This window comes from Gopherus evgoodei, chromosome 1 (genome assembly GCF_007399415.2).
Source record: "Gopherus evgoodei ecotype Sinaloan lineage chromosome 1, rGopEvg1_v1.p, whole genome shotgun sequence".
Classification (NCBI taxonomy): domain Eukaryota; kingdom Metazoa; phylum Chordata; order Testudines; family Testudinidae; genus Gopherus; species Gopherus evgoodei.
The window spans coordinates 253,928,695-253,953,374 of record NC_044322.1 but is presented as its reverse complement, the minus strand read 5'-3'; the positions used below and the strand labels follow the sequence as shown (position 1 = coordinate 253,953,374).

The 24,680-nt window shown below is 44.0% G+C and overlaps 2 protein-coding genes across 6 annotated transcripts in view; both read left to right on the top strand.

Moving 5' to 3' along the window:
- Positions 1-1,031: 1,031 nt before the first annotated feature.
- Positions 1,032-1,515, top strand: LOC115644660 (IQ motif and SEC7 domain-containing protein 3). The gene has a single exon (XM_030549261.1). The coding sequence runs from the start codon at positions 1,045-1,047 to the stop codon at positions 1,513-1,515; it is 471 nt and encodes a 156-aa protein (XP_030405121.1). The 5' UTR covers positions 1,032-1,044.
- Positions 1,440-24,680, top strand: part of IQSEC3 (IQ motif and Sec7 domain 3) — a 128,925-nt gene continuing 105,684 nt past the window's right edge. For 4 of the 5 annotated variants that reach the window (XM_030543213.1, XM_030543240.1, XM_030543232.1 and 1 more), the window contains exon 1: positions 1,446-1,511. The gene's annotated coding sequence lies outside the window, so the exon portion shown is untranslated. Of the gene's footprint in view, positions 1,512-24,680 lie in introns of all 5 variants that reach the window. The other variant, XM_030543195.1, reaches the window with a different exon arrangement.

Genomic DNA, 24,680 nt, shown 5'->3' with positions numbered 1-24,680 from the left:
GAAAGAGCCCAGCTTGTGTCTCAGATCCCAGGTGGAGTTTGTAGGCTATAGTCAGAGAAAAAAAAAAGTTATTTCTTGTGAAATGAACACATTTGATATGGAAATTGATAGCCAGTAAGCAGGGAGCCCCCATGACATTATTTTTACAGAGGTTTTATTTACTGGCGTAGAACTGAACTTTCTGTCCCATTTTATTCTGAAATAGAAAAGGGAGAGGAAATATTCGGGGGAACCACTGACTCCTAAGGAAGAATTCCTTCTACCATCTACTCTCCTTGATCATTCCTCTCCCAGGTGCATGTTGAGTCCTGCCTCCTGCATGTTAACAGGGGAAGTAAAAAGCCAGAGTGTTATCAGCAGGACCAGACAAACCCTGCCAAAAGTATTCTAGTCTCTTTTTAGAAAGAAAGGGAGGGGGGGACCCTGGTCATTATGGAAGAAAGCATCATCATCTAGAAATGCCACTCAAGAAGGGTGGGAAAAACTGTGATGAGGACACCCAGAGAGCAGGCCCTGACCCAGGGGTGGGGTGTTTGGGTGCTGTGAGATAACCCCCCCCTTGGTTTGGGCCCTGACTTTATCACCTGGAGAAGGAAGTGATCTGAGTTGCAAAATAACTTTCTCTGATGCCATTTAATGGCAGGCTGGAGCATCTCGGAGAACCCCCCCCTCCCCCGGGGCAGCTAACTCAGCGAGGGGCGGGCAAGGGGAGCCATGGGGGAGGGGGACTTTCCCTTCCCTCCCTTCTCCAGCCCACACCCCTCTTCTCCCTTCCCTAGCCACTCCCCTCCCCTCCCACCCGCCTCTCTCCAGCCCCTTCCCCAGCTCTCCCGTCGCTTCCCCCCCGCCCCCTCGCTCCCGGCTACCGGCGCGGCGCTCGCAGGGGGCTGTCGCTCTAGTAGCAGGGGGCGGGCCCTCCCGAGGAGACCTGCCCCCGCCGCCTCTCTCAGCCCTTGCCTGACGCGAGGGGTAGAGGCTGGCGCCAGCCGGCTTGCTGGGAGCGGGTGTGTGCGCGCGGCGGGCGGCGGGGCCCGGGCCCGGGGCATGGAGAGCCTGCTGGAGAACCCGGTGCGCGCCGTGCTCTACCTGAAGGAGCTCACCGCTATCGTGCAGAACCAGCAGAGCCTCATCCACACCCAGCGCCAGCGCATCGACGAGCTGGAGCGGCGCCTGGACGAGCTCAGCGCCGAGAACCGCAGCCTCCGCCAGCAGCACCCGGCTCCCGCCGCCGAGCTCCAGCCGCGCCCGCCGGCTCCCCCCGCGCCCGCCCCCGAGCCGCTTCAGCACCCCCAACAGCTCCCGGCGCCGCAGCCGCTCCAGGGCAGGCAGGCTCAGCAGGGCCCCAGCGGCGGCAGTAGCAGCAGCCGGGCTCCCGCTCACCAGCACCCCCCGCTCCAGCCCCATCAGCACCCCCCGGAGAAAGACAGCAGGGAGAGGGGCTGCTGCACCACCCTCCTCCAGCACAAACCCGCCCCGGCCATCGGCAAAGGCGCCCTGAGCAGGAGACCAGAGTAAGTGTGTGTGGGGGGGCGGAGGGGGTGACAAATGGCTTTTTCCAGGCCGAGCGCCAAGAGGTAACTGAGATCTAACCCCCCGGCTCCCTGCCACGGAGAATGCGGGGGTGGGTGGGGAATCCCTCCCTGGCTGTGCTCTCCAGCTGGAGCGTGCGGGGCGCAAAGAGCCGCGCGGCTGCAGCTTCCAAGGGGCATCAGCCGCCTTCCTCCCGCTTGGTTCGTTGGTTGTGTGTGTGTGTGTCTGTCTGGCCCTGCTAGAATCCTGCCCGCTCGGGGCACGCACGCCAGCCCCGAGATCGGGCTGTTCTCTGTCATAAACAAGTCTCGGATCAAAGCTGATCTCCGTGCAGGGAAGGAGGCTTTGCAAAGGACAGCGGCGGCCGTGTGGCAGGATCTGTTTTCATCAGGGCTGTGCGGCTGGTCGCTGGAAAAAAAAATCATCCCTGTCTGACAGAGAGGGGATTTGTCACCTGTGGAGGTACCTTAGTATATTACATATCAGGACTATGTATATACATAAACATAGATGTTATACAGTTACAGCATTTAGGGTGCCCATCTCAGTTTTCTGGGTTTATAGCTTTCTTTTCAAAGAGGTGTCTGACACCTGTCCAGCTTTTTAAAGGGAGAAAGTATTTTTTGCTGGCCTTTGTTCTCTACCAGATAGCGTAAATACTAATACCGAATGCTAATAATGATACATGTGTGTGCGGATACTATACAAGGACTTGCAGTCCAAAACTGAAATAGAATAATACCGGAGAGTTACATTTTCCTGCTTTATGCATCCAGTAAGTCCCATCAGCTCACCAGCTTGCAATTACAACTGAGCTAGATATCTGATCCGTCTTTACTTAGGTGGTTTGGAAACAGTAGGGTATTTTTTGGTCAAAAGTCGGAGTAAGTAAAGTTAGGGACAGACTAAAGAGCATGTAGATTGCTTAAATGACTATGGCATATAACAAAGAAGCTCACACTAATGGTAAAACCAGAACTATTTCTCATCTAGATTAAAGTGTATGCCTTTCTTCCTGATGTTGTTGAAGCAAATAAGATCCTCCTCAATGCAGTTCTCAGTCTAGATCATGGTTTGTTTATTTGCTCTTTCCAGAAAAGGAACCCTTCCTTGCTGTGTTTGTTTTGAATACTGAGGGGCAGTTAGAAACATGAGGCTATATTCTCAGTGATTTACACTGCTGAGGGTCTGGCATATGACTAAGTAAGAAGCAATGCAGAAATGACAATTAAAGTAATTTATACCTGACCTTATATGTACAATATACTTTCCACACCAAAAACCCCTAAAAACTTATAATTTTCAGGCTCACTCCTGCAAACCCAACTTACTGAGATCAGTGGCAATACTTATGGTAGTAAACGCTATGCTGGATAGTAAAGAACGGGCCCTTATTCACTATGCATTGTAAGAAGCTTTAAAAACATACAGGAACTGATTCTGTTCTCTTGTATACTGCTGTAAATTCAGAATAAATTCAGTGGAGTTACACCACTGGGAAACCCATGTAAGCGAGTGCAGAATCAAGCTCATTGTTTTTAAACAGTAAATCCCTGCAGTGAAGCCAGTATTAGGTACATAACAACATTGGCAAGGTTTTCCTTTCGTCTGAATATAGTTTCTCACATACGTCATTAGATAGATTGAAGAGTCAGTTTCAATGCACAAGTCTCAATATCTCCTTTGTAAGCTTTTCATTTTTGCAGAGGGGTTTGCTTGGGGAAAAAAATCCTGTGAATTTATTACTATTTCATATCAAAATGCACAAGCAGAGGAGCATTAAGGACACTGCTGATCTCTGATACATACACAGTGATTTGTGGAAAATCAGGACTGCTGCCAGGGATAACACAGCAATCCCTGAAGCTCTCTTCACTCAAGAGGATTAAAATAGCCTGCTTCTATTTCCTCCTATAGCTCAGGCAAACAAAAATCTTTGTGTAAAAATAAATTTATGAGATTGAAAAAGGTCTAAACTCCTCACTTTAGCCGGTTCATTGTCTTTTATTGATTAGGTACACTGGGTTTCATCCTCTCTCATCTGGAAATGATGGAGGGAAATCAAAGAGACAACAAAATCTAATCTAAAGGCATCTTGAATGTGGAGGATCTTTCACCTCCTTTGACAGCGTGCCTAGTATTCACTAAGATCCAATCGGCCAACTTCAGAGTTGCATTTGGGCTTTTATGCAACAATTGCAGAAATTTGATACAGAAGACATGGTGTGTGGAGAGGACCTTAGATAGTGAAGATTTTTCCACCTCCTTCCTTCCCCAATGCTCCCAGTCATGATATTGCTGAATTATAAATGCTAAAATCCAATGTTCTCTTACATTTCATTTCCTCTCCCTCCCCCGTCTTTCTGACCAGGACTGTAAGAACAGAATAATAATCAGGAGAGAAAATGGCCACTCTAAATGGAACAGAAATGAGATCTTGTAGGAATGTGATGGATGGAAGTGGGGCTTAAAGTGATTTAAAAGAAGTACCAAGTCTGTTATTGCCTAGCAATGGAACTTCATCAGTTTGTCACAAAACTGAAGGGCCCAGACAGCTTGTTTAAATATATTTGCAATGCTCCCTCCCACCTCAGGCATAACTCAGAGGTGTCTCTTATTTTGGGCCAGGGTTGAGATCCCTCATGAGCCAGCTCACCATAAACCTTAGATAGAAGTGAACAGCTAAGCTTTTAGACAAGTGACTATCCATGTTGACCTCAAGAGGCCTGCAGAAAAACACAGGCCCTTCATTTTTAATAAGGTTTGGGATCATTCATTTTTTATTTTTCTTCTCAGCAGTAAAATAAATAAGTAAATAAAAATCTACATTTTAAATAAATAAAGTCTGTGCTTTCCAAACTTTTCTCTGGAAAAGGGGGAATTCAGCAGGTATGTAGAGGATAGTTAATTGCTGCTGCATGCCAGTGAGGACGGCAATGCAGAGCTCACCTATGAAAGGAGAGGTAGGAGAAAAGATTTACATAGATTTCAGCAGGAATTAGTCTGATTATTATTCTGTGGCATATATCTCTTTCTGCCTAGAAATCTATTGCATAAGTGCCTCAATTACTGCTTTAAAAACAAAAAATAAGGTCAGTCATTCTGGAATGTGTTGCCGCAGAAATACAGGTTCCCAAATTAGCATGCCTCAGATCACCCTTATTAGGCAACCTCTTGTCTTAAGAGGCCATTCTAAAGTATCCCCAAATGTACTGGGTATAATTCTCTCCCCTTAACTTTATCAGAAGAACTCCCTTGAGATGCTTCATTGTATGTACTAGAGAATTCCAGCAGAGATTAATTTGGCCTCTTGACTCTAAATGGGTCAAATCCTGCAGTTCTTACACAAATGAAATTCCCTGAGTGAGAGCTGTGCCTGAGAAAGGACTGCAGAATTTGCTCTTACGTGGGTGGGTGGCAAAGCCCTTTGTCATATAAAGAATAATGATAAATTGTGATACTAATACTTTGAACATCTATAGAATCTTCCATCCAAAGATCTCACTGAAGTTTACGTACATTAATTTGAGGCAGAGATTATTATCCCTGTTTTACGTATGGTGAAGCAACATTAAGTGAGTTACCCAGCATCACACTCGATGCCTGTGACACAGCCCAGAACAGAACCTAATTCAGTTGAATCTCAGCTCTGTGTTTGGACCACAAGACCATCTCTCCTGCAAAAAGGATCCCGTGGTGTAAGTTTTACAAAACCACATTTTCCAAGGGTTTATAAACTATTTGGATTTGCACTGGTCTGAAACCAGTTTTATTTTATTTTTTGTTGGTATGTATCAGATGGGTAGTTTTCTCTTACCCTGTAATAAAGAAGTCATGGTTTGAGAGAGCTAGATGTTACATCCACTTAGTCTTTGCTATGGACTGAGGCCATTTGCTCCATTTTTTGTTTAATTTAAAAAACCGAATTATGTAACTTTAAAATGAAGCTACTGCATATGCAGAGGTGCTGCTTTCCATAATTTCTCTTTTAAACTATGCATTAATGTTCTATTCTATGGATTATCTCCAGGGTAAATGCATTAGACAAAATCCCACTGATTTCAATTAATTACTGTAAATATTGTGGGTTTACTATTACTATTAACATATTTTACCGTATTTGGGCATTGCACCAGTAAAAATAATAAAAATACTGCAGTAATCCTGCATTCCTTGCACACCACAAATCCCCATGCATTTCATTTTGGGTACAGCAGAAATGCACTAATTGTCTCATAGATTGATCATATTGGGGTTTGAGCCACTACTTTAGCTGCACTGGTATTGCCCCAACGCAAACTGTATTGTAGAAGTGACTTGCAGCAATGTGGCTTACCCTAGTTTCAGATGATAGAGATTTGCATCAGCGCAGCTACATTGATGGCTAAAGCCCCAATGTAGACAAGCTCACAGACATTTTAACAACAACATTTAATTTGACTAAATAGCTCAACAGGGGGAAAAATGAAAATAGCCTCAAATAGTTTATCTATATTCCATTTTAAGGTATATCCGTAATGGTTCCAAAACTCCACAGTACGAAATGAATAGAATGATTATGTAAAATCTGCATCAGTGCCTGGTAATGACACCCATTGTAAAATTCCAGACAAAGGGATAGAAGTGAATGTTTGTTAACAATTCCATGAGAAATACAAGCTAGAGGGACAAAGACTCCTTGTCCAGAAACAATACCATATGAAATCCTAGCTGCAAGAATAGAGTTTGAATGATTAGCAGTGATGCAATGAGCAATCCGAGTCACAGAGACAGCACCTGCATTTGTGGAATTGATACCAAACGAAACCCATGCCAGAGCAACAGAGTGCCATTCCCTGGAAAGAAATCCCAGAGGCAGGGCTGGGCTGGCATTAGTGCTTTAGTAATGCTAGCACATGAAATTATCTGTGCCTAATAATGAAATCATGGGAAGTGTCAACCAGGGACTCAGGGGGTATGTCTACACTGCAATTAAATACTTGTGGCTGGCCCATGCGAGCTGACATGGACTTGCGGGGCTTGGGCTAAGTAAGGGGTTATTTAACTGCAGTGTAGACATCAGGGCTCAGGCAGCAGCCTGAGTTCTGGGACCCTCCCACTTTGCAGGGTCCTAGAGCCTGCTCCCCAGCCTGAGCCTAAATGACTACACAACAATTAAACAGCCCCAGCCCAAGCCCTGTGAGCCGGAGTCAGTTGGCATGGGCCAGCCACAGGTTTTTAATTGCATCGTAGACGTACCCAGGGAAGCAACTGCAAGTAATGACTCTATATGAAATCCTGGCCAGGGGGACAGACAATCAGTGCCTAGAAATGATGTCAAAGGAAATCCCAATAAGAAGGACAATGTGCCAATGCCTGTGGCAATGATGTACTGACCTATGGACAGGAGAGGCCATGGCCTAAGGTACAGTACATACCAGGCAACATCCAGTGGTCAAATGAAGAGGGGCAAGGGACGCAAACATGCTTCTTCTATTTTGGTTTGGATTTCACTCAGTTTTGTTTTGTTACAGCTAGTTGGATACTCTCTGATCACTTTGATTATGTGCTCAGTGCATTCTTGCACAGAATTGAACTTTTTGTTGGTTTGGCTCATTTGGTATCACTTTCCCATGCAGTTGCAGGGTTAGGACACAATTTTACTTCCCATCTTTAGGAGGAGTGGGCTCATGGGGCAACATTTTCATTGCCATCCAACCACAATCAAGTTAATCCATTATTGTTTGGGAATTGTGTAAAATAAAATCTTGTCCAAAGTGAAAGGGTGAGCATATCTGTTCAATAAACCATTGGGAATTCCCGCTAGAAGGACAGGATCTCAATGGCCAGTAATGAGGCCACACAAAATACCAGCCAGAAGATCATGATATCAATTCATGCTAATGGCAAGACAGGAAGTACTGGCCAGAAGCTGGCAGAACCATGGGTAATCTTGGCCAGAGGCACATTGCATCAATGACTGTTAATGGTACTCTGTACATTTTAGCAAGAAACAATACATCAATGCCAGGTAATGGTACCATTTGGGGACCCACTCCATTCATATAACCCTCTTTGCTGTGCCTGTGGTTTGCAGCAAATGTGGTATGGAAGGTCACTCACTGTGCTGAGATTCCTACTATATTCAGTGGCACACTGACTGATATTCCAGTGTCCTGGAATAATAAATAATTTAATTTGTATAACGTTAATCCTTGTTTTAATAACCTAGAGATACAGTCTGTGGATGCATGTGAGCTGGCATTTACATTATGCAAAGATTATACATGTTTGTGCACTGTGTGCAAAGTTATCTGAGGTATGGGTCAGAGTTAGTCAGAGCCCAGAAATGTACACCTAGACCTAGCAGCATGCCAGATCATGAGATTATCATCTATGCAGGATTGCTCTTTTATTAATTTCAGTTTCTCACTAGTGGTTCAAAAATACATGCCCATACACATGCACACACATAGCAGGCTGCAATGACACTTTGCCTATCCATATCCTGCTCTGTTGATTGTTTTTGCCTGCCATGAAATCCTAGTGCAAGAGAGAGTCTGACGAGTTCTACTGTCTATCTTAATCTTTCTGCTTCTTGTTTGGTTTGCTTCCTCTGTTTTAATTTGTCTCACTGTTTTGCCTGTTATTTTCTTTGTATCTCCCTAGCCATGTTGCTCTCTCTCTCTCTCTCTCTCTGTTTCTGAGTTCAGCTATGGTTTATTTCTCTCTTTATCTGTGGTAAGAAACCTTCTGTGATTTCCCCCTCAGGAAAAACACTATAGAAAGCCAGAAATGTATTCTGTGCAACAGATAGAAAAATATTTCATTTGTTATAAAATTACCAGTGGCCTGTGATCTGCGGCCATAGAAGAATACAAAAAATAAATAAGCAAAAGAGGAAGGAATCATTTATGAGATCAGATTAAAATGAGCTTGCACTGTGGCTTATTTCCTCCAATTTCTCTCTTGTAAACTCTGGAAAATATGTATTTTTTCCCCAAAAAGATCCTTATCCTAACACAAACTAAGTTAATAGCATTCTAGCATTCCCTCTAGCTGTGGTGGTTGTGTTCAGTGAAACCTTGGATAGGAAGATGTGAATCTTGGTTATTGGCTTTATTCTGCAGTGTGGCTCAGTTTGGAGGCAATATCCAGTAGGGCAGTGTTTCTCAAACTGGGGGTCCTGACTCAAAAGGGGGTCACAGGACTATTGTGGGGGGGATCACAGTATTGCCACCCTTACTTCTGCACTACCTTCAGAGCTGGGCACCTTGCCAGTAGCCACTGCTCTCTAGCCACCCAACTTTGAAGGCAGTGCCAGCAGCAGCGCAGAAGTAAGGGTGGCATGGTATTGGGGTGGGGCTCATCACAACCTGAAATATTTTCAAAAACAGTTTGAGAACTCCTGCGCTAAGGTACTAGACCTGGAATCAAGAGATGTAGCTTCATTCCCAGTTCTGCCAATGACCTACTTTGGACAAATCACTTCATCTATTTATGGGTATAATTATACTTATTTTCCACTGTAAAGCATTTGGAGACAGAGATGAAAAACACTAGGTAAGAGCTAAGTATTCTTAAAAGCTCCAGTAAAGGAAGCAGCATAAATTTGTCATTAATTAGTAAGGTTACTGTGTGTGTGTGTGTGTGAGAGTGAGTGGGCATGTATACACATGTGCGTGAGAATGTGTTTGAATGTAGGTTAGTGTTCATTTATGACCAAGATCAAAGTGACAGTATTTAGTTTCTATTTTTATACACAGAAAAGCAGGTCCATAGCTGGTATAAAACAGCACGGCTGCATTGACTTGAATGGAACTATGTCAGTTTACACCACCTGAGGATCTGCCCCAGATTGTGTGTGCATGTGTGTGTGTTCACATACACACACATACACACATGCTGGTTTAAATTACATTTTCTCTTGAGTGCTGACAATAGCAATAGATAGCAGCGCATCACAGGAATAACAGTGAACAATGAAAAAGCCATTAAGCAACATTGTGCAGATTCTTCATGTAATAGATTTGTAACTTTTTTTATGGTATTATAATTTAGGGCTGTAGGAGGTTTGTTTCTGTAGGGTCATAAAGACATATTTTTGAACATTTGGTAATACCGTTATGTTCTTTACCTAGTGCATGTGAACCATCATCCTGTTGCATATTCAGGAATTGTTGTTATAGCTTTTGCTGGGAGAAAAAGCTAAGATTATGTTCATTGCTTACCTGCTGGTTTCGCATGCTCTTAAGTTATAACTTTCTTAGGTGAGACTGAAACATTCCATGATTGGTCTCATCTGACACAGAGGTATGAAAGCTTGAGGAAAAAAAACCCTTCAGCTGATTGTGAGTAGAAAAAGTGACAACACCCACCACCCCACACACAATTTTCTATTTGAGAAAAAAAAGTAGATTTTTTTGTTGTTTCACTTGCTCATCAATAACTCAAAATGGCTGAATAACACCTCCAAATCTGAAGACCTGTCATGAGGCTGGTTCTCTGTAAGAAATAGTCTCCTAGCCATGTCTTGAAAACAGTAAGTTATAAACAATTGGAAAATTGCTTCTCAGGCCACTGGGCATCTAAGGAAGAATTTAACAGCCAAATGGAGCCCCCTCTTTCCCATGGCTTCACTTAGGAGGCTGGGGAAGTGTCTTTTTCCTTGTTGACAAGGGACCTAGCAGAGGGATAGGCTGTTGCTATAATCTTCCTGAGGGAGATTATAAATCTATCTAATTGAAACAGAACAAAAAACTGCTTTACTTTCAAGGACAAGAGAAAACTCTAGGCATGAAAACATTGCAGATCTTAGGTACTCTTGCAGTATTAGGGTCTTGACTCATTTCAGGATTAATAATAATTATTATTATTTTTCAAATTCTGAGTTTTCCTTTAGAAAAGATGTTTCTATCTAGTTCTGCTGCTTTCTAGTTCTAGTCCATTAGGAAGTGCATCTTCAAAATGTCTCACACTATCCTGCTCAAATGAGATAGTCCTCATAGTACCTTCTCAGATGAGCTTTATGGGTAAATGTATGTTAGGTCATGGGAGGCAAGTGGAACCCATTCCCATTACATTACTTTTCATCTTGGAAGAGAGATGACTAAGGAGGGATATGATAGGGGTCTATAAAATCATGACTGGTGTGGTGAAAGTAAATAAGGAAGTGTTATTTACTCCTCATAACACAAGAACTAGGGGTCACCCAATGAAATTAATAGATAGCAGGTTTAAAACAAACAAAAGGAAGTATTTCTTCACACAACACACAGTCAACCTGTGGAACTCTTTGCCAGAGGATGTTGTGAAGGCCAAGACTATAAAAGAGTTAAAAAAAGAACAAGATAAGTTCATGGAGGATAGGTCCATCAATGGTTATTAGCTAGGATAGGCAGGTCCCTAGCCTCTGTTTGCCAGAAGCTGGGAATAGGCAACGAGGTAGATCACTTGATGATTGCCTATTCTGTTCATTACCTCTGAAGCACCTGGCATGGCCACTGTAAGAAGACAGGATACTGGGCTAGATAGACCATTGTTCTGACCCAGTATGGCCATTCTTATGTACATTTAGTCAAATATAGGGACCATCTCCATTATTCTCTCCCCCACCTCCAATTTCTCCTCCTCTCTCTTGTAATTATGGAACTAAACCTGGTCTACCCAGTTCACATTCACAGCTGTCCCCAGACCACATATCAAAGGCTTCTCCCATAACCTTGCCTATCCTGAGAGGTTTTGCACTAGTGTAGCTACTCCAATGCAACTCCTTAGTGTAGACCTTCTGCACTGGAGTAAAGCATAGTTTGTACCAATCTAATAACTCTGAGAGCAAGATTCTGATTTCACTCCAGTATACATCTGGAATGACTTCAGTGAAGTTACTCCAGATTTGCACAGGAATTTCTGAGATCAGACTGTGGACTTGTGTTCTTTCTGGAACTAAAATCTGCAGCACCATCAGAGCAAGTTAATTCAAGTTGTTGCTAATTTACCAACCTCTTTGTACATCGGCTCACTCAGTCACTTAAGATGTCAGAGTCAATTGTTTTCAAGATTCTCCTGAGAATTCTTCTGTTACTCAAGCAGGAAGGGTTTGATCTTTCCCTCTGAGCCCCCTACAGAGCTGCATTGTCATGGGCTGCTGGCCCTTCATTTCCGCCAAGATAAGAGCTCTTTGTATAAGCTGGATGCAGAGATATCTTCCCCATTACACTTGCTCACTTTGGAACTATTATCCCGCCTTTATATCCCTAGTTGTCATGGCTTCCACATGGCTAGGAAGTTCGGGAATCCTGGTTATTTCCTGCATTATTATTATTTATTATTTGCATTGTAGTAGCACCTAGGAGCCTCAGTCATGGATCAGAATCCTGTTGTGCTAGGAGCTGGAAATGAGTTGACTCAGTATCCTAATCTAATGTATTGATAAGCATATGATGTTTGAACAGGGATGTGCATAAGCTCTTTAGGGCAAGGATCATCTTTTTGTTGTATGGATGTACAGTGCCTTGCACACACTCAGTGATGATCACAAACTGCAGCTTATAACTCATCAGCATAGCACACCAACAGTCCTGAAAAATCTGCATGCTTCATCCGGACAGCTTTTCTGTAACTGCTTCTGTTAAATAGTGTGAAAGCTCCCAGTCTAAAGCCAGCTTTTCCCCATTTAAAGATGTTTTTGCAACAGTAAAAGGAAGCCAACATCAGTTCAGGAAGCAGCTGCACTCTCTTACACACCACTGCATTACTTCAATTTTATACCAGTTTAATTCCATCAACAGCATAAAACTGGAGTATCGTAGTGGTGAATCAGGCCTACGAGCTCTAAAGTCTTGTCTAGACTAGGACAAAAGATTTATATTTGAAACATGTTCTAAGCCACTAGGGAAGACAGGAAAAGTTGTATTTTTATAGAATCATAGGACTGGAAGGGACCTCAAGAGATCATCTAGTCCAGTTCCCTGCACTCATGGCAGGACTAAGTATTATCTTAACATGTGTTAACTGGGCAAGGTGAACCCTCGGCTGTACATTTCATTGCTTCTGTAGGCTGAGCTCATAACACACATCAGGGGCTGTTTGTATCCTTCCATTACCCTCCTCAAGCTCCCATCCCCCTCTATTTCAGGAACTCTCTGCGAACCCCTACCCACTCCCTCATGCCAGGGGCTCTATGTATCCCCCATTCATCATTTCCTCCCCTGCCCTCCTCATTTCTCCCTTCCCCCCATACAAGAGTCCCTCATTCTCCTCCTGGGGCAGGGGATCTATGTGCCTCCCTCTCCCCCCAACCCAGCATGTATTGTTGACAGCCCAACAAGTAAAAAGACTTCTATTGTCCTTAACAGTCCACTCAGCTTGTGACCCTGTTGAGATCAGGTTCTCAAAAGTAAGGGGACATGGCCTTCCTGTTTAAAAAGGAGGAAGGTGCTCAATGGCCCTTTGCACACGCAGATACCCCCAGCCCCCATATCCATCACCAGTGATGACATATCTCTGTCTGGATGTAACGCAATAACTTTTGAATGCCACATTTGATCAGTTGCAAGATTTCAGGGTATGTGGAATCTAGGCATCAATAGACTGAAACCTATTGATTTTTGTGAAATTGGAAAAACCAAAAGGGAAAAAAGGGGGACACATGGAGCTCCTGGCATTTGGTTAGCAGACCCAGCAGCTTCAACCCCCTCTGTAATTGTCAACCTTGGCCTATAGACATAGGGAAGCCATTTGTCCCGTTTAAAGCTGGACAGTCTTAGTTTTGTGGAGTACTGTCCTTGCCCGGTAGGGACTTGGGAGTGATCATGGGTTTGTCTGATGAAAATGAGAGGAGGAGACTGTGGACACATGAGGACACTAGTGAGGATGATGCCTCCATACGGAGTCATACAGGCTGGGATGGGCTCACGGAGGTGAGCTCATGCAGGTGAGGGCAGAGAGATCTTGTATTCTGGGGATGCACCAGTAGCCACCTTAGGTTGATATTACCCATTAACACCCTCCTGCATGACAACCACCCCTATCATTCTCATCCTTGCCCAGCCTCCAATTGAATTTACTGTGTTGACATCCTGAAGGGCTTCTCCCCAAGACAGAAGGAGACGTAATGATGGCAGGGGCATGGGGTGGGGGAGGGGGAAATGTGGATGAGGAATATGTGGTACACAGAACCTCTGGCATGGGGAAAGGTGCAATGGGGGGATTCACTTAGGGACTGGAAGGTCATGGCTCAACAGTCCCCAACCTTCTTGGATGTCCTTGCTGGGCAATTTGTGGGCCTAGCAGTCAAATTATGGTTTGTTGTTCCCAGTACTCCCTGGCTTCTCCCAGCCAGCTGCAGCGTGAGGAAGGTAGGGGTATCCAGGCCCTCCCTCTCCATCAGCTTCCAGCTGGGGACCAAGGTGGAAGGAGTGAGAAGTGTCTCAGTCCCCTCTTGCTCATAGACCAGACCAGCTTTTCTTGGGCCACCTCCTACCTCCCCGCTAACTCTTCAATATGGGGCATGGTCACAGCACTCTGCCCCTCCCTAGCAGAGAGTTCCCAATTAGCCTCAGCAGTTTAAGTAGTCAAATGGATACTTCCCGGCTCGCTTCTCAGTGTCCAGTTATTCTCCCTTGTCTTGGAGCAGGGAAGGGCAAAGGGTCAGGCCCCTGGCCGCCCAGTTGGGTTTTACCCACAGTCCAGACCCTTCTCCTGTTGATTACTCTGTCCCAGAAGCTGCAAACTGAGTTCTTCCCAGCAGACAGCTTCTCCCTCACTCTCCTTGTTTGACTGACAGAGTCCCCTTTTAAGCAGGTCCTCCATTTGGAGCATGCTCCACAGCTACTATGGGGAAGTGGCCTCCTGACGCAGTACTGCTCCATCACTCCCTTAGCCTTAGTGTGGTGTCTATAAACCCCATCAAAGGGACAGACACAGACACAGCCCTTGGCATGGAACGGGTGGGTAGAATAGGGAGCCCTGCTACAGGAGGAGAATGGGGGATGCACAGAGCCCATTCCAAGAGGGTGATGGGGAGGGAATGCAGGGCTGTAGTATGAGGTGGATTGAGGGACAAGGGGGGAGAATGAGAAACCCCCGTAAGGGGGGAATGGAAGGACATACACAGCCTGTCATGTAGCAGAGGGGAGAATGGAGGGGCACACAGAGCTCCTTGGAATGGGTGAAATGGGGGATGTACAGAGCCCCAGGCATGAGGGAGGAAGGGGAGTTGAAGGGAGTCCCCAGAACAGAGGGGCATGGGAGGGTAGCATATAGGGAGCTTGTGGGAAGTAATGGAAGGATGCTTGCAGCCCCTGGTGTGTACAGTGAACTTGGCCTACAGAAGCAATGAAATGTGCAACTCTTTAGTTCATTTACATTTGTAACCTTCATGATACATTGATATAGTTGCTGAGTTTTCTTCTTTTTCTTAATTTTCACAGTGCCTGAGAAACCTCTGTAAAAGTTAGATAATTGACAACACACACATTTAACATTACCACTTAACTGGTACTGGCTCTACCTCTAACTACTTCCACTAACCGCCAAAGCCCCCTGTAAAGGGAGGAGCACACTAGTATATGCCTGGTGTATTTCAGTAGATCATACCACCTCAGGCTGGGAACTTGTCAGATCTCATAAGCTGATCCATTTTGGCTTGGTCAGAATATGTCTGGGAGAGGTCCAAGAAAAACCCAGAGTGCTGGGGGAGTGACGATTCTGTAGCTGACATTCCCTTCTGAATCAGTACTGAACCAGTGACCCAGCATGGTGTCAGGGGCAGCATCTGGAGATGCTGCCTTTCAGATGTGACATAAAACAGAGATCCTAAGCAATTGCAGCCCTTCCCATGACACTTATTTGGGGAACAGGAGTGTTAGCTCTGGTGCCCTGTTCAAGTTCCAGTGCGGGTAGGCACAGTTAGCCTACTGTCATTATGTTCCCTTTACAGTTTGAATTTGGTACAATGAGTCTGATTCTCCACTGCCTTGCCTCACACTTATACGTGTGTGAAATGAGTACAAAATGGGTGTGAAATGCTATCAAATCAGCAGAAAAGCATTTTACACTGTCTTTGCACAGGGGTAAATGACTAAACAAGGTACAAGGTAGTGAAGAATCAGGCCATTGTTCTTCACTTCCTGTCTTAAATTGTAACTTCGCTGTGGGTTGTTACCAGTTGTCGTGTTTCACACCAGAGGTGGCTGTATATGCACTATATTATCTTTTATATAGAGCTTTAGGATTTTTCAGGAGTAAAAGCCCTAGACAAATTCAGTCATTAGGAATAAGGTGTAAAGTATTAACAGTGAAGGTAATTAACCATTGGAACAATTTACAAAGGGCATGGTGGATGCTCGGTCACTGTCAATTTTAAAATCAAGATTTAATGTTTTTCTAAAAGATACACCCTAAGAATCATTTTGGGGAAGTTCTATGGCCTGTGTTTTACAGGAGGTCAAACTAAATTATCACAATGGTCCCTTGTGGCCCTGAAGTCTACAAATCAATTAGAACATACATGTATTCATATTTAAATATACTGGCAAGTATTTGAACTTTTCCTCCAGCATCTCTCAACATGCCAAGGGCCATGAGATGAGAGAAAGACCTAAATGAGGGGAACACACAAAAAAAGTACAAAAAGCTTCAAATGGTATGTGATTCATTTCTATAGTATGAAAAATATTGGGCCAAATCCTGAAGTCCTGGCTCACTGCCTGAGTGGATTAAAGTTAGGATTTTTGCCTAAATAAGGACCTTAGAACTTGGCCCAAAGATCATAGCATCAGTTCATGATTGAACATTTCTTATGTCAATCAGGTACAATTAAGAAAAGGATTGGTGTTGAGTGGATGTAAATTTGGGTGTAAAAGGAGGGTATAAAAGTTTGAGTATAAAAGAAGCGTATTCTTATGTACTTAAGTCTACGAATGCATGTTACACATATGTCCAGCAGAATTTACTGATTGCAGCCAGTGCTTGTGCTAAATAGCATGGAATGTCACTGAATAAGAGTTGGTAATAATATATATGTATTAATGATGGCCTAATTTGTTACCTAGCACAGTGAGCCAAGAGGTGGTCACAGAGGATGATGGGTAGCAGAAGGAGAGTAGCTTAAAACCACATCAGTTTTGCTGTTTCAATCTGGCCTGACTGAAGATAGCCTGGCTAGGGCATGCCACACACTGAAATCATTTTTCTTGCACGAGCTAAAGGGAAAGCCTCCCACTGAGTTAGACACTGCAAGTGAGTTACAGAAGCAGAAAGTAATTATCACAGCTGAGCATGTGAACAAGCTGACAGTCTGTATTCTCCAGTAGCCACAGCTTGATGAGCTTTAGTTTCTCCTTGCCACAGGGAGGCACCCAAAAATCATATGCAAAGCCATGCAATGGACGACTGCATCCGTCCCCGTCCTTCCCCGGTACAGGCACGCCAACGCATGCAGCACTGAGTCACGCTCACAATATCAAAGATGGATTGTCGCATCTTTCCCTGCCTTAGCCAAGGAGAGATCTTGCATGACTGAAATGCATGGCTTAACAGATTCTGGATTGCGGTTTGCATTTCCAGTAATAAGTAGAACACGCAACCTCTTGCCCCTCCTGTTTGTGATTATAGCATTGATGCCACAAACACATTTTATTAGCTCAGTCTGATTAATAGTGAGCTGTTATTAACCTCTTGGACTGAGGTCTTCTTGTAACCTGCCATTCTTATAGGGCTAGTGCCATCCCTGCCAGGCTGTTCATTAAGTGCTGGGTTCATGGGCAGGTCCCATGGCTCTTATGTAAACCTGTGCTGTACTCTCTCACATGGGAGAGGGTTGTGTTATGGAGATTGCTTTACCACTTTAATTAAAAGCCTTTTCACACAGATGTGTTCATTCAGTGGGGATTTCCTTGCCCTAGCATGGTCTCGGTAATAGCAAAGGTGGCAAGGAGGAGTTCCAGAATGGGAGCCATGAGTCATTTATATTCATTTTGAGCTGTAAAGCATGCCTTGGACTTTGCTTGGGTCTTTTTCTGTCTCTCAGCATTGATCCTGTGAAGTACTGCAAGCCCTCAACTCTCCCATAGCAGAAGGAGGCCTCACAGGTTTGGGCCCTCACCTCTATCCTTCATTAGCTAGTGTAATTATTAAGGCTTTCTTTCATTTACTGTTGTTTTGGAATCTCTTGGGTGGACAGTAGCTTGAGAAGCAGCTGGCATTGCTGGTGTCATCTGACAGACAACCAACGGAAACGGGGGCAGTTTCCCCAAGATTTCACCATTCTTAGTTGCCCTTTTATTTAAGAAGGCACTGGTAAAAATCAGGAAGCTTGTAAGCCTTCCAGTGGCAGACAGAGTTGCAAAGAGACTGTTCAGAGGCATAAGTGAAATGTGCTGACCACAGTGTCTTGGTGGCAGAAGTGAGCTTGGTGGCAGTAGCATGGACAATATCCTGGATCTATTGTGAGGTCCTTGCAGCACAATTTAGGACAATATATTCATTTTTCATAAAGAATTGCATCACCAGAGCCCAGATGGATTCCTGTGGTAGGGCTGGGAGTATGAAGGGGAGAACATGAATGTGTACAGTTGAGCAGGAATATGGATGTGTGTCTGTGTAAAATCATGGATACCTGTGTATGGGACATCAGTCACATATGAGTGTATATTAATGTGTGTACACGGGGTGTGTGTTGGGGTAAAGTCCTCTGAGTGTATATGGAAAGTATACAGTCTTGTGTGTATAATGCATATGAAAATGCACACACACCCACATATGTATATCTGTGTGAGTTAGCAGATTTAGGTATTTCGGCCTGATGTGCTTCACATCAGATACCTGAGCTTCACATCAGAATGACCACAAAATTTAGAAACACATTGAATTAACAAGCGAACAACAGTAAGAAAAGGCAGAGGGGGAAAACCCACCACCTCACAACATGGGTTTTAAAAGGGCTAACATTTCACTGACTTGTTAATATAGGTTGTTACGAATCCATCCAAATCAACACCCTGCCCTGCTTACAGATCTTTGCTACAAAAATTACCAGACTTAGGAATCACTATTGAAAGACCTTCTCAGAGAGGCTCAGAAGAAGCTTGAATATAAAAAAGGGCACCTTGTTGTGGCACGGACTCTCCTTTTAAACAAACAACTTATGACAGAAGGAGAGGATTGATTTTTAGCTTTCAAGCCCAAGGAAGCGTATATTAAGAGCTTCTGACAAGGTGAGATGGTCATGGGCAGGGGATGGCACAGAGAGTAAAATACTGACTAGAGTGTACATGAACTACTTCTCTCTACTGGATGGAATCAGAACTGTGCAACTGCATGTGACAGACCTATACTGCTAACAGCTAGTGGAGATTCTTCTTTAGTTTCAATGATAGGCCCTCTGGAGCAAGAGAATCTAGGTCCCATTCCATGCCATTCCAGTGACGTTCTAGTGTACGATATAGTGACAAATGTGATATCCTAGGCAGCCACATATTTGTTTCCGTATAAGCCTTAAAGAAACTTTCAAATCATGCATTGAAGATGGTGCTACCACAGTAACCCGGGTGGAGGCAGGGGGAGGAGGGGAGAGGAGGATATTTAAAATGAAACTGAGGCATGCTTTGTCTACCTCCAGCAGGCATTCCACTGCTCCCTCTACCCTCTGATTGCTGGAGAGAGCTTTGGGGTACAGTAAGTTCATGCATTAGCTGTTCACTTCTGCAGGCCTCATTGAGCATCTGTCTTGTGTTTGAACCAAAGAGACTTTGATGGTCTCAATCCGTTCCCTGGTAAGTATTTCTGTACGCTGCAACAAACCACACTCTAGTAGGACTGGAAATCTGTGCTCCAAAGAAGTCCAGAATTGGCATAGCAAGATAATATTGCAGGACAGCTGTGAAATGAACTTAGAGTTTGGAGGGTGCTTCAAAAAAATATTTCAGGGTGGGGAGGCACTCACAGCTGGAAGAGAAGACACTGAAGATCAGGACTGAGATGCATTGTGGAGAACCAAGACTGGAGTGGCAGGGAATGGCACAGGCCAGGATTCTCGTATGTTGTCAGAATTGAGTGGGTGGGTGACTAGAATGGGGCTAGCACAGAATGGTGCATTGACAGATTTCTGGTGCATTGGCAGATCTGCGTGATAGCTCAGGATTAGATTATCTGGAGTGCTGCAAGTAGAAGTTGACAGAACTGTGTATGAGAAGCCTGCTTGTCCTCTGCCCGGCTCTAGCCAGTGCTATTAATCTTTCACTTTCCTAAGCACTGAAATTCATATAAATAATTAAAAAAAGTTTCCCAAATGCATCAGAAAAGGCTTTTCAGTTTCATATATATGAACTTGGATAAAAGAGAACTTGGTATGAATCTGGAAAAGTGACAGCTCAGTTTTATCCTGCCCTATAAGATGAGGAGTGTGGGCTGATTACTAGTTACTGACCCTTCCCCTCCCCCCACCCTGTTTTTAAAGTTTGCTTGTCCAGGGAACTACTTTCCATCTAGCAGTACAGTCTGTCCTTTGTCATTTTAGCCTGATGGTTTCCAGTACCACCAAGTTAGAATAGTTTCATCCTTTAGATAATCTAGTTAATGCCAAATTCATCTACCAAGGATATTTCTAGCCTGTTTTACAAGATTGGAATGCTGCTTAATGGCACTGTGCCCATTCACCTGCGATATTTCTAGTTCCTATTCATGTACTTTAAACTGACCCAGAATCTACTCACCTCTGTAATTTCTGGCCAGTGCTCTGTCAGTCCACAGCTCATGATTACAATGGTGGAGGAATCCTAGCAATTCCACAAGTAACTGAACATAGGCCAGAAATATTTTTGGTAGTAAGACTGATTGTCACTCTGCAACACCGGATTGTTAAGTGTAAATTCATTTCTCTATAGGGTGTTGTGCTTTGAAGAATCCACTTAGATTTTCTTAGCCAGACTTAATTAGTAAGGGTTAATTAATTGAATACAGATACACTTGAGCTGATTCTCATCTGACTTACCCCTAGCAGAAATCAGGAGTAACTCCACTGAAGTTAATGCATCTGATTCAGTGGGCAACAGGCACAGGTCTAAACAAACTTTTAGCTGTTGGATGAGCAGCTAACAACAAGGGACACTTCAGCTTTGGTAGCAAACAGTCTGTATTGCTGATCATTGGCAAGGGCCCAAAGTACTACTCTCAGGGTTCCTTCCCCAGTCTGAACTCTGGGGTACAGATGAGGGGACCTGCATGAAAGACCCTCTAAGCTTATTTTTACCAGCTTAGGTTAAAAACTTCCCCAAGGCACAAATTCCTTTCTAGTTTTAGTATCGCTGCCACCGCCAAGTGATTTAAACAAACAATTAGGAAGGGCCACTTGGAGCCCTACCTTCTCCAAATATCCCCCCAAACCTCTACACCCCCTTTCCTGGGGAGGCTTGAGAATAATATCCTCACCAATTGGTACAGGTGAACACAGACCCAAACCCTTGGATCTTAAGAACAATGAAAAATCAATCAGGATTCTTAAAATAAGAATTTTAATTAAAGAAAAGGTAAAAGAATCACCTCTGTAAAATCAGGATGGTAAGTAATAACAAAAAACTCAAGAACACAGAGGATTTCCCCTCTAGGCAAAACCTTTAAGTTACAAAAACAGGGATAAACCTCCCTCTTAGCATAGGGAGATTCACAAGTTAAAACAAAAGGTAATCTAACACATTTCTTTTCTGCTATTACTTACTATTTCTGCAAGACTAGATGCTTAGTTCATATATACTTAAGAAGATGGAATTTCCCTGTCTGGTTTCTTGACTGGCTCCGAGAGACACAGACCAAAACCTTCCGCCACAGATTTGAAAGTATCTTCTCTCCTTATTGGTCCTTTTGGTCAGGTGTCACCCAGGTTATCTGAGCTTCTTATCCCTTTACAGGATAAAGAGGAATTAGTCCTTTACAGGGTAACGAGGGATTTTATGGTATCCTTAGCTGTATGTTTATGACAACTACCAAATATTTCCCTGTCAGAGCCTACCATCCCTCCAGGGAGGCTTGATCAGCGTCAATCCGAGACCAGTTCCAGGCTCCAATCCAGCTTCTCTCAGACCTGTCCTCCTTCAACCAGCCCCCCAACCTATCTCAGCCCTCCTCTTTCTAGCCCCTGTGGTGAATGGGGATGAATGGGCTCACAGCAGCATATTAACCCTTGCAGGTCCCTGTGGGGTTTGTAAACCCCAATGCAGTGGCACAGTTGTCATCCGTCAGCAGTGTTTTGGCAGTACTAGTGAGCTGGCACAGTAGCGGGTTCTACCAAGTGGTTGCAGATTCTGCTGCCATATGGGCTGTTCTGTCCATTTATACATTCAGCTCCATTCCAATTTTCATTATGAAGAAGCTCAAAGTGAATCAAGAAGCACCTTTAAAAAAGCTTTGCCGTTTGGTGCTCCTTTCTGATGTGAAAATACTTCTGCTCCTCCTTCTCTCCCAGCCCCAATGGGTTTTTATTTTCTGCTGCTTGTTTTCTGCATTACAAAGGTCAAGTCCTCACTTCCCCCAGTTTTCTGGAGCAATCTGATGAGAGCATTGGAGAATCTGATTAGTGATGTCACACCTGAGGTGCGGCTCCCCCACTGAAGGGATGAGATTATTTTACACGGCAGGGGGTGACTCGCAGCGGGTGATAACATTATTTGGAGCCTCTAAAAATAAAAACCTGTCAGGACCCTCCAGCAAAGGGGGTAATGAGGAGCTGATATTTCTAATTTAAAAACAAGCAGCTGGTGGTAGAGGGAGAGACCATTTTTAAGAGAAAACACTGAGCCAGTCTGTATACATCCTAAATAAGCAAAAGGGAAAACAGTTATTTTGCTATATGTTTTGCCTTAAAGGTTAGACTGTGATACCTTTACTCATGTTAGTGCCTTATGCTGTAAGTATTCCTATTTAAATCGATAGGAATATTCACAGAGGAAGATACTACAATCTGGATTTGCAATGGAAAGCAGGGGAGAGAGTGAGAAAGAGAAAGACGCGCAGAAAGACAACGTGAGAGTACTTGTGCACTAGTGCATGGGACTTTTTTAGTATGCTTAATCAGTTCTCTTCATTCTGCCCTCTTCTTTAACAGACTGAGTGTCTGGAAAGAGCTTGCAAGCCTTTCTAAGATGAGATAATAAAGAGAACATTGACGCAAGAACTTGTTAAGACAAATGAGTTTCTGCAGAATGATTTATGTTAGTGAATTCATGTAAAGGATCCAATAATCACTCCAGCCCTGGCACTGTCCATTAGCAATTTCTTCCATGAAGGAAGTTAAATAGAAGGCTGTCTGGGCTCAGCTCTCTCCCTCAGAAGGTTGGGTTAATTGAAAACAAAAACAACAACAGAAAATGGGAGCTGAGATACCAAGCTGGTAATTAAGCTCTAGTCACTGATCAGATGTACTGCATCTCAGAGGTGAGCAGCTGTCAGGAGACACAAAGCTTCCTGCAGACAAAGCTCAGCACTCGCATGATGCCATTGGGGTATTGAAACTTGCCATTCTTGGGCCAGAGGGTATTATGGCATTACCTTCCGAGTGTGTTTAGTTCTGAGTTCTCAGATGCCAGCAGCATTGTTTTCTGGGGATCCTGGGGTGATGTGGTGAGTTTCGTGTTCTCAGGTATGCTAGATATTTGGTCTCAGAGGTTCACAACTACCCAGTGGCCTATTCTATTTTTATACCTTGACCATCACTGGAGTAGCAGGCAGAGGACCTTTTGGAATCAGAATCCAGACAGGTTCTAATTTGAAATCTGATATGCCAGAGGTAGGCAACCTATGGCACGGGAGCCGAAGGCGGCACGCGAGCTGATTTTCAGTGGCACTCACACTGCCTGGGTCCTGGCCACCAGTCCGGGGGGCTCTGCTTTTTAATTTAATTTTAAATGAAGCTTCTTAAACATTTTAAAAGCCTTATTTACTTTACATATAACAATAGTTTAGTTATATATTATAGACTTATAGAAAGAGACCTTCTAAAAATGTTAAAATGTATTACTGGCACCCGAAACCTTAAATTAGAGTGAATAAATGAAGATTCGGCGCACCACCTCTGAAAGGTTGCCGATCCCTGTAATATACATTCATATTCTGAATACATTCCTGTTTCCTTTTATCTTTCATCTGTCCTCTATCCTTTCCATTATTAGCAATTCCCTTGTTACCTTTTCTCTGTCACAGGGGTGTTTCTTGGCTGATTCTTGGGATGGTGCAAAGGCATCCTCAGTTTATTCAGCCACTGGGACAGAATATTCAACATCCAGAACACATGAAAATCCTTTATTTCTTTCTGTTGGGAACTCTCCCTTTCATTCTTTCACTCCCCTCATCCTCTGTCCCTTTCTCTTTATTCCCTTGTAGGATGACCAGACAGCAAGTGTGAAAAATCGGGACAGGGTGTGTGTGTGTAGTGGGCGGGGGGTAATAGGAGCTTGTATAAGAAAAAGACCCAAAAATTGGGACTGTCCCTATAAGATTGGGACATCTGGTCACCCTATTCCCTTGGCTCCCCTGCCAGTCTGTCTTCCAAATCCCCTTTTTCCTATCACTTAGCACAGTGCATGGCCAGCAAGGCAGAAGGTTTTTAATTTGTATAAGGCCAACCACCCCCTGAAGGGTAAATGAGAAAGCAGTTCCTATTCTGGTCCCAGTGCTATGCCAAAGCTGCTATGGATTCCAGAGCTACTGCAGGCTAGAGGCGGATTGAGCAGATGGAATGGAGTGGAGCTATCTGCCAGTTCTGTCCTGGTACATGGAAATCCAAATAGCTCCCCCAGCTGTTATAAAGACATAGAAGATTGGAATCATGGGATGAAAAAATATCAACTGCTTTAGCTTGTAAGACCTTCAGGGAAGAGACAATGGCAAACGTTTTCAAAAAGAGGTGCCTGCAGTTAGGTTCCTAGACATGTCTTGGGTGCACAGTGCTTGCTAGTTATGTAGAGACCAAAATGTGGACATAGAGACCCATTCTGAGAACCTTGGCTTGGAAGGTCTTCTTTGCCTGCACAGTAGTTGACGCACTTCGGGTCACTCTGGTTGTTCTTCTTCTTCTTTGCTTTGAGTGCTTCGTTTAGCCCTCAAACACCCATAGCTCCTTCTCTGCTTGCCAGCTTCTCAGTGGTACCTTCTGCCCAGAATTGTGTTTTAGTTGCCAG

Bases quoted from the DNA above. Each gene is read 5' to 3' on its own strand.
- LOC115644660 (XM_030549261.1), top strand. From the start codon at position 1,045: ATGGAGAGCCTGCTGGAGAACCCGGTGCGCGCCGTGCTCTACCTGAAG.